The sequence below is a fragment of the Ovis canadensis genome, chromosome 19, assembly GCF_042477335.2.
Source record: "Ovis canadensis isolate MfBH-ARS-UI-01 breed Bighorn chromosome 19, ARS-UI_OviCan_v2, whole genome shotgun sequence".
NCBI classification, from domain to species: domain Eukaryota; kingdom Metazoa; phylum Chordata; class Mammalia; order Artiodactyla; family Bovidae; genus Ovis; species Ovis canadensis.
The window spans coordinates 29,371,777-29,393,921 of record NC_091263.1 but is presented as its reverse complement, the minus strand read 5'-3'; the positions used below and the strand labels follow the sequence as shown (position 1 = coordinate 29,393,921).

Below are 22,145 nucleotides of genomic sequence, written 5' to 3'. Positions count from 1 at the left end.
CATGAAGTCATGGCCAGTCCTGTGTCATCCCTGCCCCTCTCATTCTGGTTTCACCCAAGGACATGCCCAGGGATCACATGTGGGAGGGAGAAAGCAGACTCCAGGGCTTGATGTTGATCAGAGGGAACTGTCACTTCATTTCATCCTTTTAAACATTACGGCATTGGGCTCCTCAACGGAAATGCCAGCGTCTAAAATTCTGAGGGAAGTCATTTCCAGCCTGAATTTTACACCCAGGGAGATACAGTCAAGTTCTTCAGAATGTCATTCCTGGAAGTGGTCCGGAGGAGAAGGTAAATGTTAGGGTTAGGAAAAAGGAGTCCACTAAGACATAAACCTTTTAGAAGTTAAAGATCTCTGCAGTGAACTCAAAAGGACATAGTCTCAGCAAAGAGGGACAGGGGATGACAGGCTGGGGGAGGCTGTTAGGCAGTTTCTCAAGTCTCCTTGTGGGAAGCTGGTTGCACTGTGTTCCTAGGGTTATCTTCCTGTACTGCTCCTTGGTTATAAGAGTGATGCAATGGATGGAACACTTGCTGTTTGCACATACTGGAAGGAAAGTTGCATTTATGACAAGGGGTTTGGGAATGTAGCAGTGATAAAACACCTAGAAACCAAAGTAAATTATGTTTAAAAGAGCCAAAAGTAAAAAGTTATGAGAAAGGAAATGGAATCATATTGTATTATATGGCTTGGTTGAGATCAGTGTCTACATAGTCATAATAATGTAGATATTAAGTATTAATCTAACCTCAAATAGTAACAACCATGTTGGGAGGGAGGGGAATTGTGTATATATTGTTTGTGTGTGTGATGGGAGTGTTGAAGAAATACATCAATAGCCAATGCCTAAAACTGAAAAGAGGAGGAAAGCAGTGTTGGAGGTGTGCTTTCCATGGGCAGGAAAACACCAAAAATACCAACTGAATTGGAACTGCTCACTTATTGGGAGTTGGAAAGGAGGAGATGCAGGGAACTGCAGGTTTTTGTAAAAGAAAAAAAAAGTTCTAGAAATATTTGGCTTCTTCAACTATGTCCAAATAAAACTTTAATTAAAAAAAATAGATATTTTCCTTAGAGGTTCTCTAGAAAACCATGCTGACATCGGACTGTTGCTCACAGCACAGTGGGGCTGCCAGGAAGAGGTGGTATGGAGGCAAGGCACTGATGGACAGGTAGCACAGGGGAAACAGGGAGGCTGAATCCCCACAAGACACTGAGCGGGGAACAGCCAGGCCCGCAGGCCTAGCAGCAAGTGGCACTTTCAGGGTGACGAGCAAGCCCCTGTTCCCCTCAGAGAAGTGGGGGTGTGTGGATGGCAACCTCCTCATCCTTGGTTATGTACCTGAACCCCATTCCTGGCCAGTTAGTGAGCCACCCAGCAGCCTCTCTCCTAGTCCCTCCCAGTGTCTGAGACCCCTCAGATACCCTGGTATCTCATCTGAGACCCCTCTCTGGGCATCTGAGACCAAGTGCTACATACATGGTGAGGGGCATTCATTCATTCACCACGTGTCCCCACAGCCTAGAATTCTATCCCGCATGGAGCCCGGCGCCCCAGCAAAATAATGCTCAGGTCCACGGGGAGAGTTGCTTGCTCCCTCCTCGGAGGCCATGGTCTTCCATCTGAATTGTTCTCCCAGGCGCAGACACCAAGCTCCTTCAGACCTCAGCCCCTGGCTCTGGAGGTTCCCCAGGAGCCCAGGCCATCCTCAGGCAAGGGAGACGGGACCCGGGGATGCGCCGGGCACAGGTGTCCATGTGGTCGTTGGCGGCTGCGCTGTCCTCCGTCTCTCTGCGGTCCCCGTCCTTTCAGCCCACGGTCAGGGCGGCATGTGTAAAGAAGAGGCTGGGCCAAGGGACAGTTGTACTGCCTTTATTCCCCTCCACTCTTCTCCTCACCCTCCTGCAGTCCCCCACACACTCTGGGGCTGTGGGATGACCACACAGTGCAGACATCAAGGGTCCACGTACCTGGGCACAGCCGTTTCGCCACTGAGTGCCACCCCCTCGACTGCTGAGGGGTGCCATGTGGGCCATGGCAGCAAGCGTCAGGATCAGAGGCTCAGGCTTTGCCCCCACTGCCCCCCACCCCGAGCCTGGATTCCTAGGACTGTGGTCATGGGGCTTGAATGGTCATCTCTCTGGCCACTCATCCCCAGCTGGCCCAAGCCCAGGGACTACAAGGGGAGCTGGGGAGGGGCAGGCCAGGTTCCGGACTCGAGGCTTGGCCAAGTGGGCTGTGAAGTCCAGCTGGACAGAGCGGCCCTCCTTGGCAGATCTGCAGTGGGAGGTAATCATCCCAAGCCCCTTCCCCATCACCAGCCCTGGGAAGTGGGTGTGATGGCCCAAGCCCCTCCCTCCAATATCCAGGTGCTTGTTAATTTGTTTTAAAAATTAAAAAGGAAATGTAAAAGCTGGTAAAACAAGAACCCCTATCCATACTGGCATGGCTGAGGTTCCATTATTGCTTCAGACCCTTGTGGTCTGGCCAGAAAGGAGCTCCCACCAACACTGGCCAAAGGGGAAGAGAGCATTTAGCACCAGGGACACAGGGCTCCTGTCCCCGCTAGGACGGGGGCCTCCCAGGAGAGGGGCTGGCCGTACCCATCTAAGCTATTAATACCATGACCATCTGACCAGTGCCCAGCCTGCTGTCTGGACCCCTCTCGTGCCCTGAGAAGGGAAGCATACAAGAATAGGAGCCCCGAGTCCTGGGACAAGGTCTCGCCAGCAGCTCCCTACACCCATCTCCAGCCTTTGCTTGTGAAAGTCTGACTTCATGGATCAGAGGGCCAGCCTGGCCAGGGCCCCCTAGGCTCTCTAAGGCTGCAGTGACGGTAGCAGGTGACAGGGCCACCAGCTCTAACGGGAGATCCTGGTGTCAGCCACAGGGGGTGAGAAGCTCAAGGGAGTCCCAGCCTACAGCCCATTTGGGGAAATCAGACTTTTCTTAGGAAAATGTGGGCCAGCTCTGAAGAGCTGCCAGGCACTGGGACTGGAGGTTGGAAATAGCAAAGGAGAGGGGGAAGTTGGGGGGGGGGGACCCTGAGGACGTCATGGAAGCCCAGAGATCAAGGGGTGCAGGAGAAGAAAAGAGCTACAGTAGAGCAGGAGCCTGAGAGGTGCGACCCTGACCCCGTAAGAGGCTAGAACCCTCAGCCTTGGGGTGGGGGAGCTGCAGTGCTGGGAACCAGACAGCGAGCTTTCCTCTCTTGACGGGGTGCCCAGAGGACAGCAGGGGCATCTGAGGGTACGTACGTAGGCTCTGGCTTGCACTGTTCCTGCTACAGCCCCAAACTCAAACCCTCTAAGCCCAGAGAACAATCTGGGCTGTGTGGCTTGGATTCTAAATCCTCAAATCATTCGGGCTCCTTGGGCTTACCCACATCTGTACAGAATAAAGTGCTTCGTTTATTGATGATTAAAATGTCCCCAGCCCCCTGCCCCAGCGCCATGGACCTTACAAGGAGGTCTGAGGGGTCCCGACCCCCTCAGCCATTGGGCTGATGGGGCCAGTGCCCCCTCCACCACCCACTGGGCTCAGGCCTCTTCCCACTCCAGCCATGCTGGGAAGGTGGTGGTGTGGGGGTAGTCATGGGGGTTTAAGGTGCAAAGAGTATAACAAACAAAACTGTATAAACACAATAGGAAAGAGCTTAACTAGGAAATATGTAGCTTATGGAACCTTCCTCCCCCTTTTAAAGGCAGGAATCAAGACGTTAAATGACAACAAAAAAAGGATGTCCTATTAGTGCTGGCCTCGTGAGGGCAAGCATTGGGCACAGGCTGGGGCTCTCCCAGCGCCCGCGACCCTGACCCCCCGGGCCTGATCATGCAGGCTCCTTGTGCCATCCATGAGCACAGAGGCCCAGGAGGGACAAGGGTGCTGGATGCCAGCCAGGGGCGGGTTGTGACCAGGCCTAGGGAGTGGAGGAGGCTTGCTCTGCCTTCAGGGAGCAGACGGACACAGACACACACATCTCTAGTGTGGGAGATGCAGCTGGGGCAGCTGGTGAGGGATGGGGTGCTCTGTGAACAGCTGCCCTGGCCTCCGCCCCACTGATAGCACCTTGAAACCTCAGAACATTGGCCCAAGCCTCCTCCTTAGGGGCCTGCCCCTGGGGTCCACCCATCTGCAGGGGCTCCTGGGCAGCAGGCCCTGGGAGCTGGTGCTGTGGGAGCCAGCCCGTCTGTCCACCCAGGGCCTGGCCCACAACACCCTGAGGCCCAGCGGCTTCTGGGGACATCTTCTCCAGGACCCAGGGCCCTCGGTGCAGCCTAGTGCAGGTTGGGGATCCCTGTGCCTGCCGCAGGGTTGTGAATGGGGAAAGCAAATGTCTGGGGTCCAGCCCCTGCCCGCCCCACACCCCCCTGACCCTCCCTATGCAGAGCTGCAGTCTTCGCGCCTCGCCACAGCCTCCCGGCACGCTCCCAGGGCATCCAGGCTCAAGCCCCTGCCTGGATATCTGCAGCCCTCACACTGGGTCCACGCCTCCTCCAAAGGGGGATGGCACCCCAACTTCTCCCCAAACCCTCCAGGATATGAGGCGCAAGTTAGGGGGCCCAGGAGAGGCGCAAATAAGTGGCTGAAGGTGATCTGGGCTGGGCCACCCCCCTCCCTCTGGCATAGGCCTCAGCAGAGTGACCAGTCACACCTGCTCCCTGGGCCCCTGTCCCCCCTACCTGCCGCCTCCAGCGCCCCCCTCACCTGGAGGGGGATACTGCCAATGGTTTCCTCTCTTTTCTTTATCCTTCACTTCCCAAAAAACAAACAACAAAAAAAGTAAAGGCTTCAAGAAGTCACTGAAAGGGGGCACTTGGTAGCGAGGTGTCCTCGGCCAGCTCTGGGGGCTGCCAGCCTGCACACCCCCCAGGGTCAGGGGCCTCGGGGCGAGGCCCGTGTCCAGCCAACTCCGGAGGTGTCACTGCCCCCAAGGAGGAGGGGAGGGTCCTGGGCCCCTTGCAGCAGGCAGGCAGTTAGTTGTTGGTGCTCAGCCTCCCGCTGCCCGGGCTGGAGGCTGTGGGGAAGAGTGGCGGCGGGGGCGGCAGGTGCGGCGGGGGTGGCAGGGTCTGTGGCAGCCCGGGCAGCAGGGGCAGCGCCTGGGGCGGGGCGGGGGACAGGCCCGGGGCCACGGGGGCGCCGTCGCTGGCCATGGGGTGGCTGACACGGAAGCACTTCTCCTTGTGTGCCTTGAGCATGTTGGAGAAACGGAAGCGCTGGCCACACACGTCGCAGGGGTAGGGCTTCTCGCCGGTGTGCGTGCGCCGGTGCCGCTTCATGTTGGGCCGGCTGGTGAAGCTCTTGCCGCAGATTTCGCAGATGTACGGCTTCTCTCCTGCAGGGTGGGTGGGGATGGGCCTAGGAGAGTTGCTGGGGGGCCACCACGCCCCCCATCCCCAACCTGTGAGCCAGCCTCCCTCACCCGACCTTGGGAGTCAGGGAGGCCAGGGCTTAGCATCAGAAAAGGGCAGAGAAGGATGCCCGCTATGGCGCGGAAGCCATCACCGTTGGACATGGGTACCTGTGTGGGTCTTCATGTGCTCATCAAAGTACTGCTTCATGTTGAAGTCTTTGCCACACCACTGGCACATGAACTGCTTGTGGCCGATGTGGATGCTCATGTGTGACCGCAGCTGGTACTTGTACTGGAAGCGCTCATTGCAGTTCTGAGGGCAGGGTAGGGTGGGGGCAAGACCCAGGGCAGAGCAGGGGAATAACCTTCAGGGAGGGAAGTGCTGGTCTCCAGCTCACAGGTCCGTGGAAGGACACAGTGGGAGGGACTCCTGGGCAAGGAGGGGTGGATGCCAAGGCTGGCTGAGGTGCTTCTGGGGTGGGGCAGCGCACGGGTCACAGGTAGAGAGGCCCAGGCAGGAATGGGGCTCAGCAAGTGGGAAAAGGCCCCAGAGTGGAGGGAGCCCTTGTGCTTAAGACTCTCCATCCTTCCTCCTTGTCCAAAGGCCTCCCTCAGCCCCACCTGCAACTCTTATCTCTGATCTCTGCCTAAGATGTGTCTTTCTCCACCTCTCCAGAAAGCCTGTCCTGTGGTTCCAACCCACGCAGACTTCCCACCCTGAACGTGCAGCATTGAGATAGGGAGAGGAAGCAGGGGTATGTGGTAGGGGGGTTGTAGGTGGGCAACCAGGGAAGGATGCAAACAACAGGAGGGCCCCCTCTCTTTCTGCACCCTATACTCCAGTCCCCCCACCCCCTGGTTTTTAAGCTGCTGTTGCCCCTGATCCCTGCCCTGTTCAGGGTGGTCCCTGGGGCGGAAGTGGACTCACCTCGCATCTGAACGGCTTCTCCCCGGAGTGCTGCAGGGAGTGCACCTTGAGAGACATGCTGCGTTTGAAGGACTTCCCACAGGTCTCGCAGGTGAAGGGCATGTCCTTGGTGTGGGCTACGGGGCAGGCACCATGGCCATGACATCTTGGGGGGGACCCATCTGGCTTCTCCCAGGGGACCCCTGCTGGACCACCCGCCACGCTGAGCCTTGAACCCACCTTCTGGGGCACCATCTACCCTGGGACCTGCCCCGTGGCCTCTGTCCCCCAGGCAAGGTCCTTCCCCATCCCTCCCTGTCCCTCCCCCCCACACCCCCTGCTAGGTCTCTGTCTGCTCAGACAAGCACAGAGGCCTTCATGGTTCTTTAGCCTCGGCTCAAATCCTGGCCCAGCTGCTGGTTCCCTGCATGGCTGCTGTGAGCCTCAGTGAGTCTCAGCATCCTCTTCTATAAAAACAGGAAGAGTGGTCCTGGCTCTCCAAGGTGGCTGGGCTTTACAGAGGATGGCACCTGTAAAGGCCTCAGCCTTGGGTCCCCTGCCATCCAGAAGGAGTTATCTGCACTCCCCGCCAAAACAAACTCCAAGGAAGATGTGGGAGGAAGCAATTGGAGACAGGGAGGGCCCCCCTCACAGTTCAGAGCTGGGGAATCCAAGCCCAGGAAGGACCACCAATCCTGCGTTACCTAGCATGCTCCTGGTTGATACCTATACCCCAGGTTCCCAGCTCCCAGTCAGTTCTTATTGGAAGCCTCCAGAACTGTCTGGTAGAGAAAGAGCATCGGGCTTGGCCAGGGCTCACTCTCTCCCTGGCTAGGGAGTGGGGAGAGGTCCATCTCCCAAGTGGGCAAAGAAAGGAGGGCAACCCAGACACCAGACTCAGCCAGGCCCACCTAGAGGGGAGGGACAGCCATGCCCAAGGTAGCGAAGTGGCCCAAGACACACTTGTGTCCAGGTATGACCCCTGGGAGGAGGGTTGCATTCAGAGAAGTCTGAAGCCCTGTCAGGGGCACAGCTGTCCTCAGACTGAGACAGGGGCTGTGTCAGCCCACACAGCAAGCACTCTGTGTAATTTAGCAGAAGGTGCTCTGGTGGACCCAGCCCCTTGTTGGGATGGCAGCCTGGCTAGCAGTGTGCTAGCTGGATTCTGGTCTCCACCTGCCCTCCTGTCATGAGCCCTTGTGCCGTGTGCAACCTGCCCAACCGTACATGGCAGCCCTGGCCCCAGACTAGCCCTCCCCCCTCCCCGGTCCGACTGCCCCATCCACTGTCCCCGCCCCACCTCCCAGCTACTTGGCGCCTTCTCATCCCTTTATATTGTCCCTGGATGTGAAAGACTTCCTAGCACACCCAGCAGCTGGCCCAGCTTGGACCTTGGGCTCGTTCCGCCACAGGCCTAGACTTACCAACCATATGCTTGCGCACGTGAGCCATGGTGTAGAACTTCTTCTCACAAATTTCACAGGAGAACTTCTTTTCTGCATAGCCATGCACAATTTTATTGTGCTCGTGGAGGGACCAGAGCTTCTTAAAAGCTTTGCCACATGTCACACACTGTGGAATGAGAAGACTTTAGGCCCTGGGTCAGGACCATGTGACCTAGGACAAGTCACTGCCTCTCTCTAGGCCTCAGTTTCCTCACCTGAACTGTGCTCAAGAGAGAGGTCTTGATGGCCAAGGACCAGCTACGTTTGATATTCTGAGAGTCAGGGGTGGTAAATCCCTAAATATTCTTACCCACCTGTCCACCCACCCAGGGCTGCAGCCTGGGGCTCTCCCTCCTCATCCTGAACTCACTAGGGTCATGGGCCACCTCTTCCATGAAGTCCCTCCTCTGCTCATTTCAACAAAACATCTTTCTACAGAGGGGAGATACATAACTGGCTGAAGGGCCACAGTGGGTGAGGAGGCTACAGTTCAAGGGGGAGCCCCTCGGATAACAGGTCCTGGCAAAGCTGAGACACTATCTTTGCTGCCTTCCCTACTGGGACCCATACCTTGACACCACGGAGAGCCCCAAGGGAAAAGGTTCCAAAGGGCTGGGGGACTGCGGGAGGTGCAAGGGCCTCTTGGACACGAGATGGTAGTGGGAACCCTGGGGACCACACTCCCCTCCTCCTCGTCTCCTGGGCCCTTAACCCTGCAGTAGGCCAGGGCTTAGGCAGAAATTGGGTCAGGGTACCCAGGGCAGAAGAAGTACAAGCGTCTTTTCCTTTCAGGAAAGAAGCTCAGGGGTGTGCATGTGGCGAGTCACAGGGCAGCCCAGCAGGCAGGCAAGTGGGAGCATGTGCCTGAGGGTGGGGCAGGAATCCAGGTAACCCTCAGGTAACACTTTCTCCAATTAGCAATTAGTTCAGGCAATTAGCATCGCCTACCTACTGCCCCTCAACCTCACTCTTGGCCAGAAAAGGCAAAAAATCACTTGGCTGGCCTTGTGCTGTCTTCACCCTGAAAGGCCAGGCTGGCCCAGATGCAGGCTGGCTCAAGGCTTGGCAGTCAGCCCAGCTCCCCTGTTTGGCCCCGGCAGCCTTCCTGTTGGGCCCCCTGCACTTCCTGAACTGCTCATCCAGTCCCTCTTCCCCATGCCCAGGCCAGCTGGTACCTCCAAAGAGCTAAATGAAGGGGTTCCTCCCGCCTGGCTGCCCCTTGCTCCACTCAGCCCTTGCAGTAAGTGGAAAATGGCGCCCCCTTCCGGACAAACCCCTCCTTCCCTCTGTGCTTTCCTGCACTGCTCAATCTACCAAACTACATACCTGGGGGCCCTGCTGGCCTTGCAGCAGTCCAAAGACTTACAAAAACACTGACTCATCCCTCCTCAGAGCTGGCTGTCCCCCAGCCTCACATGCTCAGACAACTCTCTTCTGAGTCCCGGCTCCCCTCTGCCCCTCTGGCAAGGGTACTGTTTGTTCCAATCCTTTCTGCACATCTCTGCTCTTGCGGAAGCCCAGCTCTATCTGCCTCCTCCAGGAAGCTCTCCCTGATGTCATCCCCTGAGCTCTCACCACCCTGGGCTCACCCTTGGGCCGTGGCTGGTCCCACTGTCCCTGGGGTGGGGTTGGGGGGTGGCGGCTGAGCCTGCTCTCTGCAGACTGTGCAGACAACGCGGGCAGCAGGAACCCAGGGCCCAGTTCCGGCCTGGCTCAGCCTGGATGCCTGCCCCCTGCAGGCTCCTTGGAGGCCCACCTGGATGTTGCGTTCGCAGTCCGTCTGCCGGTGCAGCAGCAGCTCACTCTCTAGCAGGAAGCGCTTGCCGCACTGGTCGCAGATCTGCATGCGGCTGTGGGTCACGTTCATGTGCTTCTCCATGTACCAACGGTTGTTGAAAACGCGCGGGCACTTCTGGCATGGATGGTGCTGTTTTTCCTCCAGCTTCACCTTGGCCCCCAGCCCATCGGCCGCCTGTGGCCCTCGGGAGCCAGGAGCGGGAGCCACTCCTGCAGGTGGCTTTGGCCGCTTCCCGCCCCGCCGCCCGGCCTCCTCTGGCTCAGGGGGGCCACAGCGCCGGGCAGACCTCGTGGCCATGCGACTGTGGGCAGGGGGCTCTGCCCGGCTGCTGCGGCGCCCCAACCCCCCCTGCCTGCCCCCTGCCTCCCCGTCCTCCTCATCTTCCTCCTCCTCTGAGCTCTCCTGATCCTGCTCGCTGTGCCCCTCCTCTTCCTCCTCCTCTTCCTCCTGTTGCTCGCTGTGCCCTTCCTCCTCCTCATCCTCCTCATCCTCCCCCTGACTGCCGCCCTCCTCCTCCTCCTCCTCTGCTCCACTGCCTCCTCCCTCCTCTTCCTCCTCCTCCTCCTCTTCCTCCTCCTCCTCCTCATCCTCCTCCTCTTCCGAGTGTCTCTGCAGCCCATCCTCCCGGCCCAGCACCATGGTGGCCGGGCCGGTGGCAGCGCCTGGCTTGCCCTCGGGCCCTGTGGACACGTGCAGTGTCTGGTTGTTGAGGTTCACCTCCACGATGATCTGGGACTGCTCCCGCCGACTGTAGGTGCCAGAACCCCCGAGCTCTTCCTCCAGCTCCTCCCCACCCTCCAGCTTGCACAAGCTGGCCGGGGGCCCGCCAGCCTCTTCAACGCCACCCTCTTTCTCCTCCTTGAAGAAGGGCTGAGCCGGCCCGAGGGCGGCAGGCACCGTGCCACCTGTGGCCCCAGCCCCGTCCTCGACGCGCACGGAGTAGGGGTCGGGGCCCTCTCGGGCGTAGATCTTGGGCAGGCCCGGGGCGTCAGCCTCCTGCTTGATGTCACAGTAGTAGGTTGGCGCAGCCGGGGTGCAGCCAGCAGCCGGCTGGGCGAGGGCCACGGCGCCGGGGCCCGGGGGGCCGAGGGAGCGGGCATCTAGCAGCTCCTGGCAGGACGCGGCGATGTCGGCCATCTGCAGCAGTGAGGCAGCACTCAGCACTTCGTGGACGTTGGCTGCGTTGACCAGCAGCTTGGACGTGTAGATGAAGTTGAGGATCTGCTGCAGGCCACCAGGCGCCAGCGCCTCCAGGGACAGCTCCACGCGCTGCAGCTGCTTGTTCTGGGTGAAGAGTGAGTGGAAGAACTGGCTGTAGGCGGCCAGCACGCCCTTGTGGGCCGGGAAGACGCTGCGCTGGGGCACCAGCACCAAGTCCACGTCGCACAGGTCAGGCTGGAAGAGGCGCTGCTCGTTCAGGCGGCCCATCAAGCAAGCGAAGTGCAGCGCCACGTCCTCCACCAGCGAGAACTCGGCCGCCGGTGAGTCCGTTGTCTTCTCAACCAGCAACTGCGGGGCCGACGGCACAGGTCAGGTCGAGGCCAGCCAGGAGGTGCCCCCCACCCCCCATCACTCTTGGTTCCACGTGACAGAGAAGGTGCCGAAACTCAAGCAAAGACGATGGGGAACCAGGATTCAAGGCCGAGTCAGCTGTCCCTCAGAGCTTAAACTCCTGAGGCTGCATATCAGCTCCTGGGTCAGTGGCTGACTTTTCTGGGCCTCCAGCTCTTCCACTGTGAAATGGGAGCAGCCATCCCGGGAAGGGAAGCGGAAAAGGAGGAAAGGGGAAGGAAAAGGTTCGAGGGGGACCAACCATGCGGGTGGGCCAGGAACCTAGGGGTTTCCTGGGATGCAGGACTTCTGATGCTAAAACCAGGGCCGTCCCCAGCAAAAACGAGGACTGGGTTGTCTCCCCAGAGGCATCATTTCAGTATTTCTGGTCCCCATGGATTCTCTCCCTGACACTCACTCACAGATAAAACCAATCCTGCCCAGCCCCAGACACTTTAGGAAGAAAAGTCACAGTCACTCTCCTGGAGGCACAGTGGCCAAAGAGAGAGCAGTGAGCTAGGTGACTTCTGTTCCTGAGGTGTTTGGGGTTGGGCAGGATTGGTTTTATCTGTAAGTGAGTGTCAGGGAGAGAATCCACGGGGCCTGGAAATACTGAAAGGATGCCTGAGACGACCCAGTCCTGGTTTGCCAGGAGCCAGCACCGGAGATCCCACCCATGACAAGGTCATGTGGAAGAGATCTGATAAGCAAGGCTTCAGGCCTTGAGGGACCCCCCCGGACCAGCTCAAGCATCTACCCCAAAACCAGAATCTGTCTGTCTTACTATTTTGTGCCTCTCACCACCTCTCCTGACATGAACAGGGGGCTATTCCTGACCACCTTTCTCTGGAGAAAACCAACTTAGGGCTCTAGCTAATAAATCTCCTGGACATGAGAGGAATATTTCAAGTCAAACCCCCTCTGTTAGCATTCTAGCTTGCTTGGCAGGTTTATCCAGACTCCTGCAGCTACGCATGTGATTATTCACAGCCTCCCAACTGTGAGAGGCACGGGAAGCCTAAAACATAGAGCCTTTCAAAGAGTTAAAAACTATTAGAGTAGTGCTGGTATAAGATTTCATTATTGGGCCAATGCTTGTTGCTAAGTTCCCATATCTCTTATCCACTGTGTACCTGGGAGTGCATTAGTTAACATAGTTGGAATGTAAGAAAAACAAGTGTAGCCTTGAAATTAACCACATCAGACTTTTGAGCTAATTGGTTTTTTCTTGTAACTCACTGCACCTTTGCTCCATGAGAAATGTAACTCTGTTTAGCATTTTCTGAGGCTGATATAGATTAGAAATATAAAGAAAAAACACTTTGAGGGAAAATAAGTTTTCTGGTTGAGCAGCCTTTATCAAAAGAGGGTCATAAAATGTTCACAGGCCTCCAAGGCCAGAAGATAATGTACACAACATCATTTGTGGGAAAGGTATGCAGAAAAAATGCTGGCTTCAATAAGGGCAAAACTGCTGGAGTGTTTGGGCTGATTCTGCATGACCTTGTATCTTTCACTTCCCTCTATGTACAAGTTAAGGTATAAAAGTCCCTTTTGAAAATAAAGTTACGGGCCTCGCTCACTGAAGAAGCTTGGTCTCCCCTTGTCTTTCTTTCTTTCTCTCCTCTATTCCTCTCTCATTCATTCATTCATTCATTTGCCAATGCTGTTTCTCCTAAAGGTTCCCCTGGATCCTGCGGGGGCTGGACCCCGGCACTGGTTTGCTGGGGACAGCTCTGGTTTTAGCATCAAAAGTCCTGCATCCCAAGGCCTGTACCAAACCCTTTCCCTCTAGGCCCCCCAGACCCCAGGTCAGGTGTGGTCCAGGCCCAGATGTTCCCAGATGATGTCATCTTGGTGGAGCCTGAAGGAGGCCTTTGAATCTGATTGGTCAGATTATTAGATCCTTGGGCCACTTTCAGTATCTGTGAATTGCCTGGAGCAAGGGCTGGCTTAATTCTTGCTCCCACCACAGCGGCTTCCCCAAAAGATGAGCAGCACAGACAGGCAGGGTGCCCAGTTCCTTGCATGGATCCAGCGCACAGCAGATATTCAGTTAACATCTATCAAAGACCTGCCTGGTTCTGGCCCTCCTCAGGCCCTGTCCACTAAGTCAGAGCCTCCTACATTTGAGGGTACCTTGTTGCACTGCAAAGCCATCAGCTCTCCTACCCTATGCATCTTTCTGGAAGCCTTGGGATGAAACCCCAGTCCCATTCGTCCACAGTCTACCCCTCCCCTTTATGTCAGTCCTTTCAGTCACTTGAATGAGAGGACCTGCCCTGGGCTTCACCCTTCACACCCAGTAGCCCAGGGCAGCACGCACCTCATGCTCTCTTTTTTATTTCAGCAGCTGCAGCTTGTAGGCTCTAGCAGTTGTGGCGCACAGGCCCGGCTACCCCGCAGCACGTAGGATCTTCCTGGACCAGGGACTGAACCCATGTTCCCTGTATTGGCAAGCAGATTCCCAACCACTGGCCCAGCAGGGAAGTCCACCACCATCTCTCTTGAGTTCCTCCCCAGCACCTCCTTTACTCCAGCCAAGAAGCCACTTGTTTGTTCCTCTGTCTCAGGGCTCCTAGCCCATCTAGGTCTAGCCAATCTAACAGGAATAAGGTGCCAACCCCCTTTTATCTCCATCCTCTGACTCATTCTAATTCATCTTCTGGGACCAAACTTTATTACACAGATGGGCTCAGAGTGGGAGGGTCTCACAGTCAACAGAAGCAGAGCCCCTGAACTCTCAGCCCTGCTGAGGCCATCCAATCTGTGTTGGACTGGATACTAGTCCACACAGAAGTATTTCTTGGCCTTTAATGACTCAAAAAGCAGGACGAGGCGTCTCGGGACCAGCTGTGCTTCCCCAGACCCCACCAGCACCTCCGGCAACCTGTACCCTCCTCCCTAGAGCGGCTGCCACCTGCAAGTCAGTGAGGGGTCAGGATGCAATTTGGTTGTAACAGAAGTTCCTCAGGGCCTCCAGGGGCCAGAGAGTGGTGGGGAAGTAGCTTGGATAAGGACTTGTCAATGTCAGACCTGTTGTGGGGTACCCATCCCAGGTCCACTGCTCCTTCACAGAATGCCCTCCAGTGCCTATCTGCCATGGGTCAAGGGCAGTGCCTAACATTTCCTGTGTGCACATCTGGTCCCAGGATCCAGTGAAGACTCCTCTGGCCTCAGCAGGGGAGGAAAGGTTAGCCTGGGGGGTAGTGTTGCCCCAGAGACTCCATTTCTGAGGCAATACCCCCAGGCAAGGCTGCACCATCCCTGGCCCTTGAGGGGCCCAAGGATCTTACAACCAGGAGCCCTGACTGGACTTCCTTGACCAGGCACACAGATGCTGCCTGAGTCCTTATGTGGCAGCCCCTCAGTGGGGTATGGCTACCCCCACCCCCACCCCCAGTGGCCTGGTACCTCCCACACAGGGCCCACCAGCTGTGTCTGCCTCTCCAGCCAGATGTGCCAGTTTCCTGAAGCTGTAGATGCCCCTCCCCATCTGGCTGTGCCGGCTGCAGTCACACACCCCAACCCAAGTCCAGGCCAGCTGGGCTAAGACACAAGACCAGAGGAGTGGTCAGGGACTTGTGTTGCCAGGGCATTTCATGCCCTCAAACCCTCCCCCACAAGCCAGGCTGGTGGGGGCAGGCCAGGTGCCAGGGACACCTGCGGAGGCTGCACCACCGGCAGAGCCTTCTACTCCTGAGAGGTACCCTGCCTCACCATCACAAAACCACCAGCTAGCTCCCTACCCTGCCCCAGCATCTCCCTGGAGGCCCCAGGATGAAACCTGGGTGTCCATCTGCAGCCCCTACTCCCACGTCAATTCTTCCGTCCCCAGAAAGCAGTGGGTGGACCCAGAATGAGCACAGGGGGCACAGGCTCATGACCTACAGCCTCCTCCTTTTAGGGAGAGAGTATCTGTGCCAGCCTCCTCTCAACTCAGGCCACTCGTCCTTCCCAAGAAACAGGCCCAGAGAGGGCGGGGGACGGGTCCAAGGTCACACAGGAGTTTGGACCAGAGCTGCAGTCGTCCTCCCCCCATCCCGCTTGGCCCAGGAGCCCCGAATCCCCTGGCAGGGCGGCTCCAGCGCCCACGTGGCCCAAGGCCCAGGCGGGAATCCGACCTCCTCCCTCCCCCCATCACCCAGTCCGAGGGCGGCGCCGTCCCCGGCCCAGAGAAGCGCCCCCCTCCGCCCGTGCCAAGCAGGACCTCAGCCTCTCGCGCCCCGGCCCCAACCCCAGGAATTTAACCCCTTCCCAGCCCAGGGCCGCGTCAGAGCTCCGCATTCCCAGCCGGCAGGGACCCAGAGAAGCGGTAGGGGAGACCCGGAGAGGGCTAAGAACCCTCACACCCCTCCACTCCGAGACGACCGGCTGTTCGCTCGAGAGGGCAGAGAGGGCAGGTGGGCGGATAAGTGGGGGGACAGGCAGGGCCTTGCGTACCATGGTGCCGTGGCGCTGGGGGCTCACAGGGCCCCGCGGGATCGCGCTGCCCCCGGCGGCCAGGCCCGGGCCGCTCCATGTAGCGCCGCGCTGGGGGCCGCCCCCGCGCAGGGCCCCGCGACCATGGCCCCCGGGGGCGCGGCCGGGCGGGCGGAGGCGCAGGGCCGCGGCGAGTGCAGCCGCCGAGCAGCTGCGGCCCCAGAGCCTCAGGCGCGGCGGGCGGGGGGCGCGGGGCGCCGATTGGAGCCCGCGCGTCAGCTGGGGCCGCCGTCTGGACGCTTAAAGGGCCAGGCCGCCCTGCGCGCCGGCGGGGGCGCGGACACGCGTGGTACTCGCCGTCCGGGTGCAGCCAGCCCCGCCTCGGGCCGCCGCGGACTCCGGCCAGGCCCCGTCGCTCCCATCCTAGAAGATGGTCCCTGGACTCACTCTCTCGCACCGAGCCCCCCTTCCGCCGGGAAGTTCATCCCGGAGTCTAACCTGGGAGCCCTCCAGCTGCGCCACCGAGGTGGGGTCATAGGAGGAGGAGGCACCGAAATGGGGAAGCTGGGCGCTCCCGCGCCCACCAACCAGTTACAGAAAAGGCTTACACCTGCTCCCCTGAGCGACCTCACACTGAGGGACTGAACCCTGCGTATCCTCTCTGGGTCACCATCCCCACCCTCTGACCTGGGCTGCTCTGACCTGAGAGTGAGTCTGGGATCTCAGCTGAGCTGACCCCCCACCCCGATCCCAGGGCAGCTCAGGGTTTATGTTATTCGTCTCCAGAACTTGCTTCTTGTCAATCCATACTGACCTGGTGGCTGCCTCTGGCTGCACAGGGACGCCCAGGGCAGGAGATGGGAGAATGAGAACCACAGGGGCATTGATCAAATCCTTTCATGTGACAGACCCAGGGCTGGGAGAAGTCAAGACTAGAAGAGTGAGGGCCAGAGGCCCAGGTTCCACTGTGTCCCCCAGCCATGTAGCTTGATGGCTGCTGAGAGGCCTTCCTGCTGTTTCTGCTGGGGAGATGCAGCCAGGCCTGCGGAATGCTGCTCTGGCAGGGATGCCAGTGGGGGCTGGGGGCGGTTGTGCTGGCAAGAGGCTGCAAAGAAACACTGCCAGGCCAAGCAGGCAGCAGAGTGGGGACCACAGGGCGGTGGGCCTCGCAGAGTCTAGGTGGTAGTTGGGCCATTATTGTGGAGAGGGGGCCTCTGCGGGCCTCTATGTCATCATTCAGATGCTTCTGTTCCCCTACTCCAAGCTGATGGCTGCCCCATGTTTGGTCACTTTCACATTGCCCACATCTGGGCAGTACCACACTGTATCCCCCACCCTCTTCACTCACACATGCACTTGCGCTTACACACCCGCCCATGCCTGGCTGTAGCAGTGTCCCCTGAGTATGCCACCTTGCTCATGAGGGGGCAGGGCCTCTGGGGCCAGTTCAGAGTAACTTGGTTCTGGGTGCCAGAAAAGGAAATGGAGTAGAAGCCAAGATCCCAGGCAGGCGCCATCCCGCAGTCTGATGTCTGTCCTGTGAAACTGCAACGGCCTCCCGTGAGGCCAGGATTTAGGCCCTTAAGACAAGGCCATTCCAGGGTCAGGGAGAAAACCATCTCATGGGCAAAAATGGGGGTGACCAAAGAGTGCCAAGAGAAAGAGGAAGAAACCACATAGCTGGATGGAGGGTGAGATGAGACCTTGGTGGAAAAAAGAGATGGCAAGAGAAGAAGGGGCACAGATGGGGGCTCATGCCCCCAGCGATGACCACACAGCAGATACGCTGCATCTCTGTGGCTGTGGTGGGTGAGTTGACTCAGCTCCCAAAGGCCTCAAGCTGAGGCCAGGCCAGAGCAACCTGCATGTCTGACCAGCCCATCACCTCAGGGCTGCCTTCTGCTTCTTCCACCATCCCAACCCACTTCCTCATCTGACTCTGTGGCTCCCTTGCACGGGCCTGAGAGGTAGTAAGAGAGGAACTGTGTACCCATTGGTTGGCTAAGGACAGTGAAGGCAGAGCAGGACAGATTTCACAGTCAGATACCAGTGTGAGGAGCCAAGGAAAGATGAGGCTGGAGCAGCCTGCCCCACAAACTGGGAGGAGCCTGGCAGACGGCTGCAAGGGACACTCTTGGGCCCATTTCCCAGCCAAGGTTTGGCAGGGGTTGTGGCCAGCGTGACCAAGGTAGGGCTGCTGGCCCTTTTGGAATTGGCCTTGGTTGCAATAGTCAAGCCAAAGAAGGGGCTAGAGGTTGGGTGAGAAAGGAAGGAATAGGGGGCTCAGTCTTCCTGAAGACCTCAGCTGTTCCCCTTTCTTCTCTGGCCTACAGCCCATCTACTGGGGGAACCCCAGGACAAGCCAGTTCTGGGAGAGGCTACTGGCACTTGGGTCACATGAGACATGGCAGGAAGGCACTGTCCGAAGAGCTGTCTGGTGGGCTCATGTGGGGCTGCCTCAGAGCTGAAGACTGAAAGTTGAGTAACACTAGAGCAAAAGGAGAGGGAGGGTACTCCCCTGCACATGCCCCAAGGGAGGATACAGTTAAACATCTGCAGGGAACCAGAGGTGATTTGATGTAGCAGAATCCAGATTCTTGTCCTGTAGGAGTAGCCAGATGGAGATAGGCAGAATTGTTCCCTTGGCCTTGAAAAGGGCCATGCCACAGGATCTTCCCCTCAGGGTTGGTCAAGGCAGGCTTTCTAGAGGGTCCAAGGTGGGACGAGTTATTGTGAGGGGGATCCCAGGCCAGAATCACATGCCACGGGGGCAAGTCAGGAGTTTGTGGAGACCAGGGCAGGGCTGGATGATCCTCAGACACTTGGGACTGGGTGCTGGCAAGGTCAGCAAAGCCACACCCCTGCTTCTAGAGGCCAGCTCGGTGTTTTCTGCTTTTTTTTCCCCCACAACTTCCCTAAGCTTCTAGCCCCGAACTTCTCTCCCATGTTGGAGGAGGAACAGACCCAAAACGTGCTGGGGCAGCACTTGCGTGTGTCTGCACACAACAGGGTTTAGCCTCCCTAGGCGGGGCGTGGAGCTGCGTTAACTGCAATGGGGGAGTAGAGTGGGCAGCGCCAGAAAACAGAAAGGGATGTTGCAGCACAGGGCTGGAGGGGTGGCAGGGAAGTTCAACTTACCCACTAGGTGTGGACCCAGGGCTCTGTAGGTTGAGGGAGCAGAGATCCCTGGGTGAGGGGTTGGAGGGGAGTGGATCGCTCCTGTTCAGAGCTCAGCACTAATAGGCTACAGCTGTAGGTGGTAGGGCCTAATTCAAACCAGCAGGTTGCCCAGTTCCCTCCAGCAGCATAAACGTCATGGCCTAGGCATTTAAGGCCTCCCTAGCAGCTTCCAGGATCCTCTCCACCCTGCTGGTTCAAGGGGCCCTGGGCCTCTCACTAGTGACTGAGCCTGGCCCTCCTCATACTCTCCACCTGGAGGCAAGCATAGGAACTAGTGTCCCCGAACCACTTCAACGTGTGCTTACTTCTAAGCATTTAATCCTCACCGCTCCTAAAATGGAGAAGTTATATTAATAACTATAAAGGTCAAACAATTTACCCAGTTACCCACCAAGAAGTATCAGAGTGAAACTTGAACCCAAGCAGTCTGGCTCAGACCCCAAACCCTTAAGGGCTGTGCCACAGAATAGTTGCTCACAGAGATCCTTTACTCCTTCAAAATAAAGTCCAATTGGGCCAGAGACATTGAGACCGGTGGGATCCTTCTCTGGGAATCTAGCCTGGTGGCAGAGATTTTAGTTGCAGGAGGCCCTGGTGACTGGAGACTGGGGACATGCCAGCCCAGAGTCCTATCCCCTGTGGGCTCTCTGGGAGGCTGATTCATCTCCAGGATGGTCTGGAAAGGGGTGCACACTCCTGGTTTTCATGTCTGGTTGCACCATCTTTCTGGGTGTGAGCTGAGAGACCAGCAGTCTAAGGACTATTAGCTTCACATTACAAATGAGTGGCAGGCCTCCAGATGCAGAATGCAAGCGTTTGTGCTGAGTGCTCAGGTCACTTTTTTTTTTAACCCCAATGCCCTCAGATCTCCAGGCTGGCTGAAGAGACACAACCCTCCCCCAGCTAGTCTGGGTCCTGCAGACTGTGAAACTCAGCTCAGTCTGTAGAGCTTGAGCTCAATAGCTATAGAAGGTGAATGTTGGGGCCTGGGGTCTCCAAGAGGCAGAAGTGCTTGACCCCAAGCTTGGCATAGACCCACTGCAGTCCTTCTGATTCATAGGGAGTAAAGGAGGCAGGCGCAATGGAGTACTCTGCCCTTACCTTCTACTGAAATCATTCAAGAAAACAGTCTGTTAGAGCCTCCTGCTCCTTTGCGTGTTGCCCAGGTAGGCCCTCCTTGCCTCATGTTCCTCAGGTACTGGCTGAAGCTGCCCAGGGTCTGTCTACGAGCTGCCATCTTCCAGGGAACCAGCTCCTCCCCCCAACCGTTACAGCATCAAAGGACTGCTGTGCAGGAGTCCTCTTGGCATTCTGCCCAGTCCATTCTTCACAAGTCCCTCATGGGATTTAGGCGCTCACCTCTCTGAGCAGCGGCAGAGTGGATTCCCTCTCCTAAAGACCAGCCATCTGAGCCCAGTCTCTTCCCCCTCACCTGGCTACACAGTTTGTGTCACTCATTCTGCACTGGGGGTACCTCCTTTCTCTTCCAGTAATGGCTGCCCAGTATTCATGGTCAGTTGTGAGGCACAGTTATTTCCCTTGAATCCTCTTGCTAGCTAATTCAGAACAGTCAAAAGTCCTTGACACATTTCCTCCCAATACTGCCCAGCCGATCAAGATGCTATCAGAACATCAGTAAAGATCATGGTGCTTTCTAAAAAATAAACGACCCTAAAGGAACCTCATTTGGGGATTTCCCTACAGCAAACTGACTCTACAATTTTCTTTAAATTTTAAGGCAACACATCCAGATTTGACTGTTTTCAGGAACTACCTGACTTGGTGGTTTACTGTTAACTCAACTTTGGAAACTGAATCTCTGCCAACCTTACTGTGTGAGGTTATGTTGTATTCACTAACAAAGTACAAATCCCTTTGAGTTCTGAGGAGAAAAAAGTTAATTGTACTTGCCCTGCAAATTCTCATGTGGATGCTAAAAATATCACAAGGAATATTTTCTCCTGGAGTTAAGTGCTATGTGCTTGCTTGGTGAACCACTGTTAGGGAAGGAAGGCGGAGGCTGTAGGTGGCTTAGCAGGTAAACATGCTGTCCCTGGGCAGCATCTCACAGATGGGGTGGGACACAGTCCCTTCTCTGCAAGGATGCCTGTATGCAGGCCACCTCAGCTGGATGACAACTGGACCTGAAAGAAATCTGGAGTTGGTAGGGGAAGCATGACCAAGCACCATCAATGGTTCTCTGCCTAGGTAAACATTTCTGCCTCAAGTTGTCTCTAGCACCACCTCGTGCCCTGCCGGGAGCCACCACGGGAGATCCCACCCATGACTAAGGCCATGCAGAGAAGACCTGACAGGCAAAGGCGGATCAGGACTCGAGGGATTCCCTGGACCTGCTCGAGCATCTACCCCAAAACCAAAATCTGTCTACTGTTTACTGTATTATGCCTTTCAACCACTCTTCTGATATTAGCAGGGGGCTATCCCTGACCACCTTTCTCTGGAGAAAATCAACTTAGGGCTCTAAGTTGATAAGTCTCCTGGACATGAAAGGAATATTTCAATTCAAACCCCCTCTGTTGGCATTCTAGTTTGCTTGGCAGGTTTATCCATACTCTTGCAACTAACGCACATGATTGATTGTTCACAACTTCCCAACCATGAATGGCATGGGAAGCCTAAACATTCTAAAAGTCCTAATGGGCATAGAGCCCTTTAAGGGGTGAAAGATTATTAGAATAGTACTGGTAAAGGGCTTCATTATTGGACCAATGCTTGGTGCCAAGTTTCCATATCCCTTATCCATTGTGCACCTGGGAGTGCATTAGTTAACATAGTTGGAATATAAGAAAAACTAGTAGCAGCCTTGGAATTAACCACATCAGACCTCTGAGCTAATAAGTTCTTTGTTATAACCCACTGCAACTTTGCTTGGTGAGAATGTAACTCTGTTTAGTACTTTCTGAGGCTGACACAGATTAGAAATATAAAAAAAAAAAAAAACACTTCAAGGGAAAATAAGTTTTCTGGTTGATCAACCTTTATCAAAAAAGGGTCATAAAATGTCAACAGGCCTCCAGGCCAGAAGATAATGTACATAAGACCCTTGTTTATGGAAAGGCATAGAGAAAAAAATCCTGGTTTCGATAAGGGCAAAACTGCTGAAGTGTTTGGGCTGACTCTGCATGACCTTGCATCTTTCATTTCCCTCTATGTACAAGTCAGGGTATAAAAGCTCCTTTTGAAAATAAAGTTACGGGCCTCGCTTCACCTAAGCTTGGTCTCCCTGCGTCATTCTTTCTCCAACGCCGTTCCTCCTGAGGGTATCCCTGGACTCTGCTGAGGCTGGACCCCAGCAGTGCCCCACCACAGATACTCGGCCAGAAGAGGAAAATGAGCCACAGAGAGAGATGAAATCTCTTCCCTCGCTGGGTCAGCAAAGAGACTCAATGCTTCCTTTTCCATTTCAGAAAGACTATTTGAAGTCTTGGTGAATAAAGAAGGATGAAACATGCTCAGACTCAAAC

General features: G+C 56.5%; 1 protein-coding gene across 1 annotated transcript; it reads right to left on the bottom strand.

Annotated features, from left to right (window-relative positions):
* Nucleotides 1-1,860: 1,860 nt before the first annotated feature.
* On the bottom strand, nucleotides 1,861-15,718 carry ZBTB47 (zinc finger and BTB domain containing 47). The gene is made up of 6 exons (XM_069561804.2): nucleotides 15,502-15,718; nucleotides 9,466-11,016; nucleotides 7,689-7,836; nucleotides 6,286-6,401; nucleotides 5,526-5,670; nucleotides 1,861-5,339 (listed from the first exon to the last, which is right to left on the bottom strand). Exons 1-6 carry the CDS (start codon nucleotides 15,502-15,504, stop codon nucleotides 4,981-4,983), a joined length of 2,322 nt encoding a protein of 773 aa, XP_069417905.1. The 5' UTR covers nucleotides 15,505-15,718; the 3' UTR covers nucleotides 1,861-4,980.
* Between the last annotated feature and the right edge of the window lie 6,427 nt (nucleotides 15,719-22,145).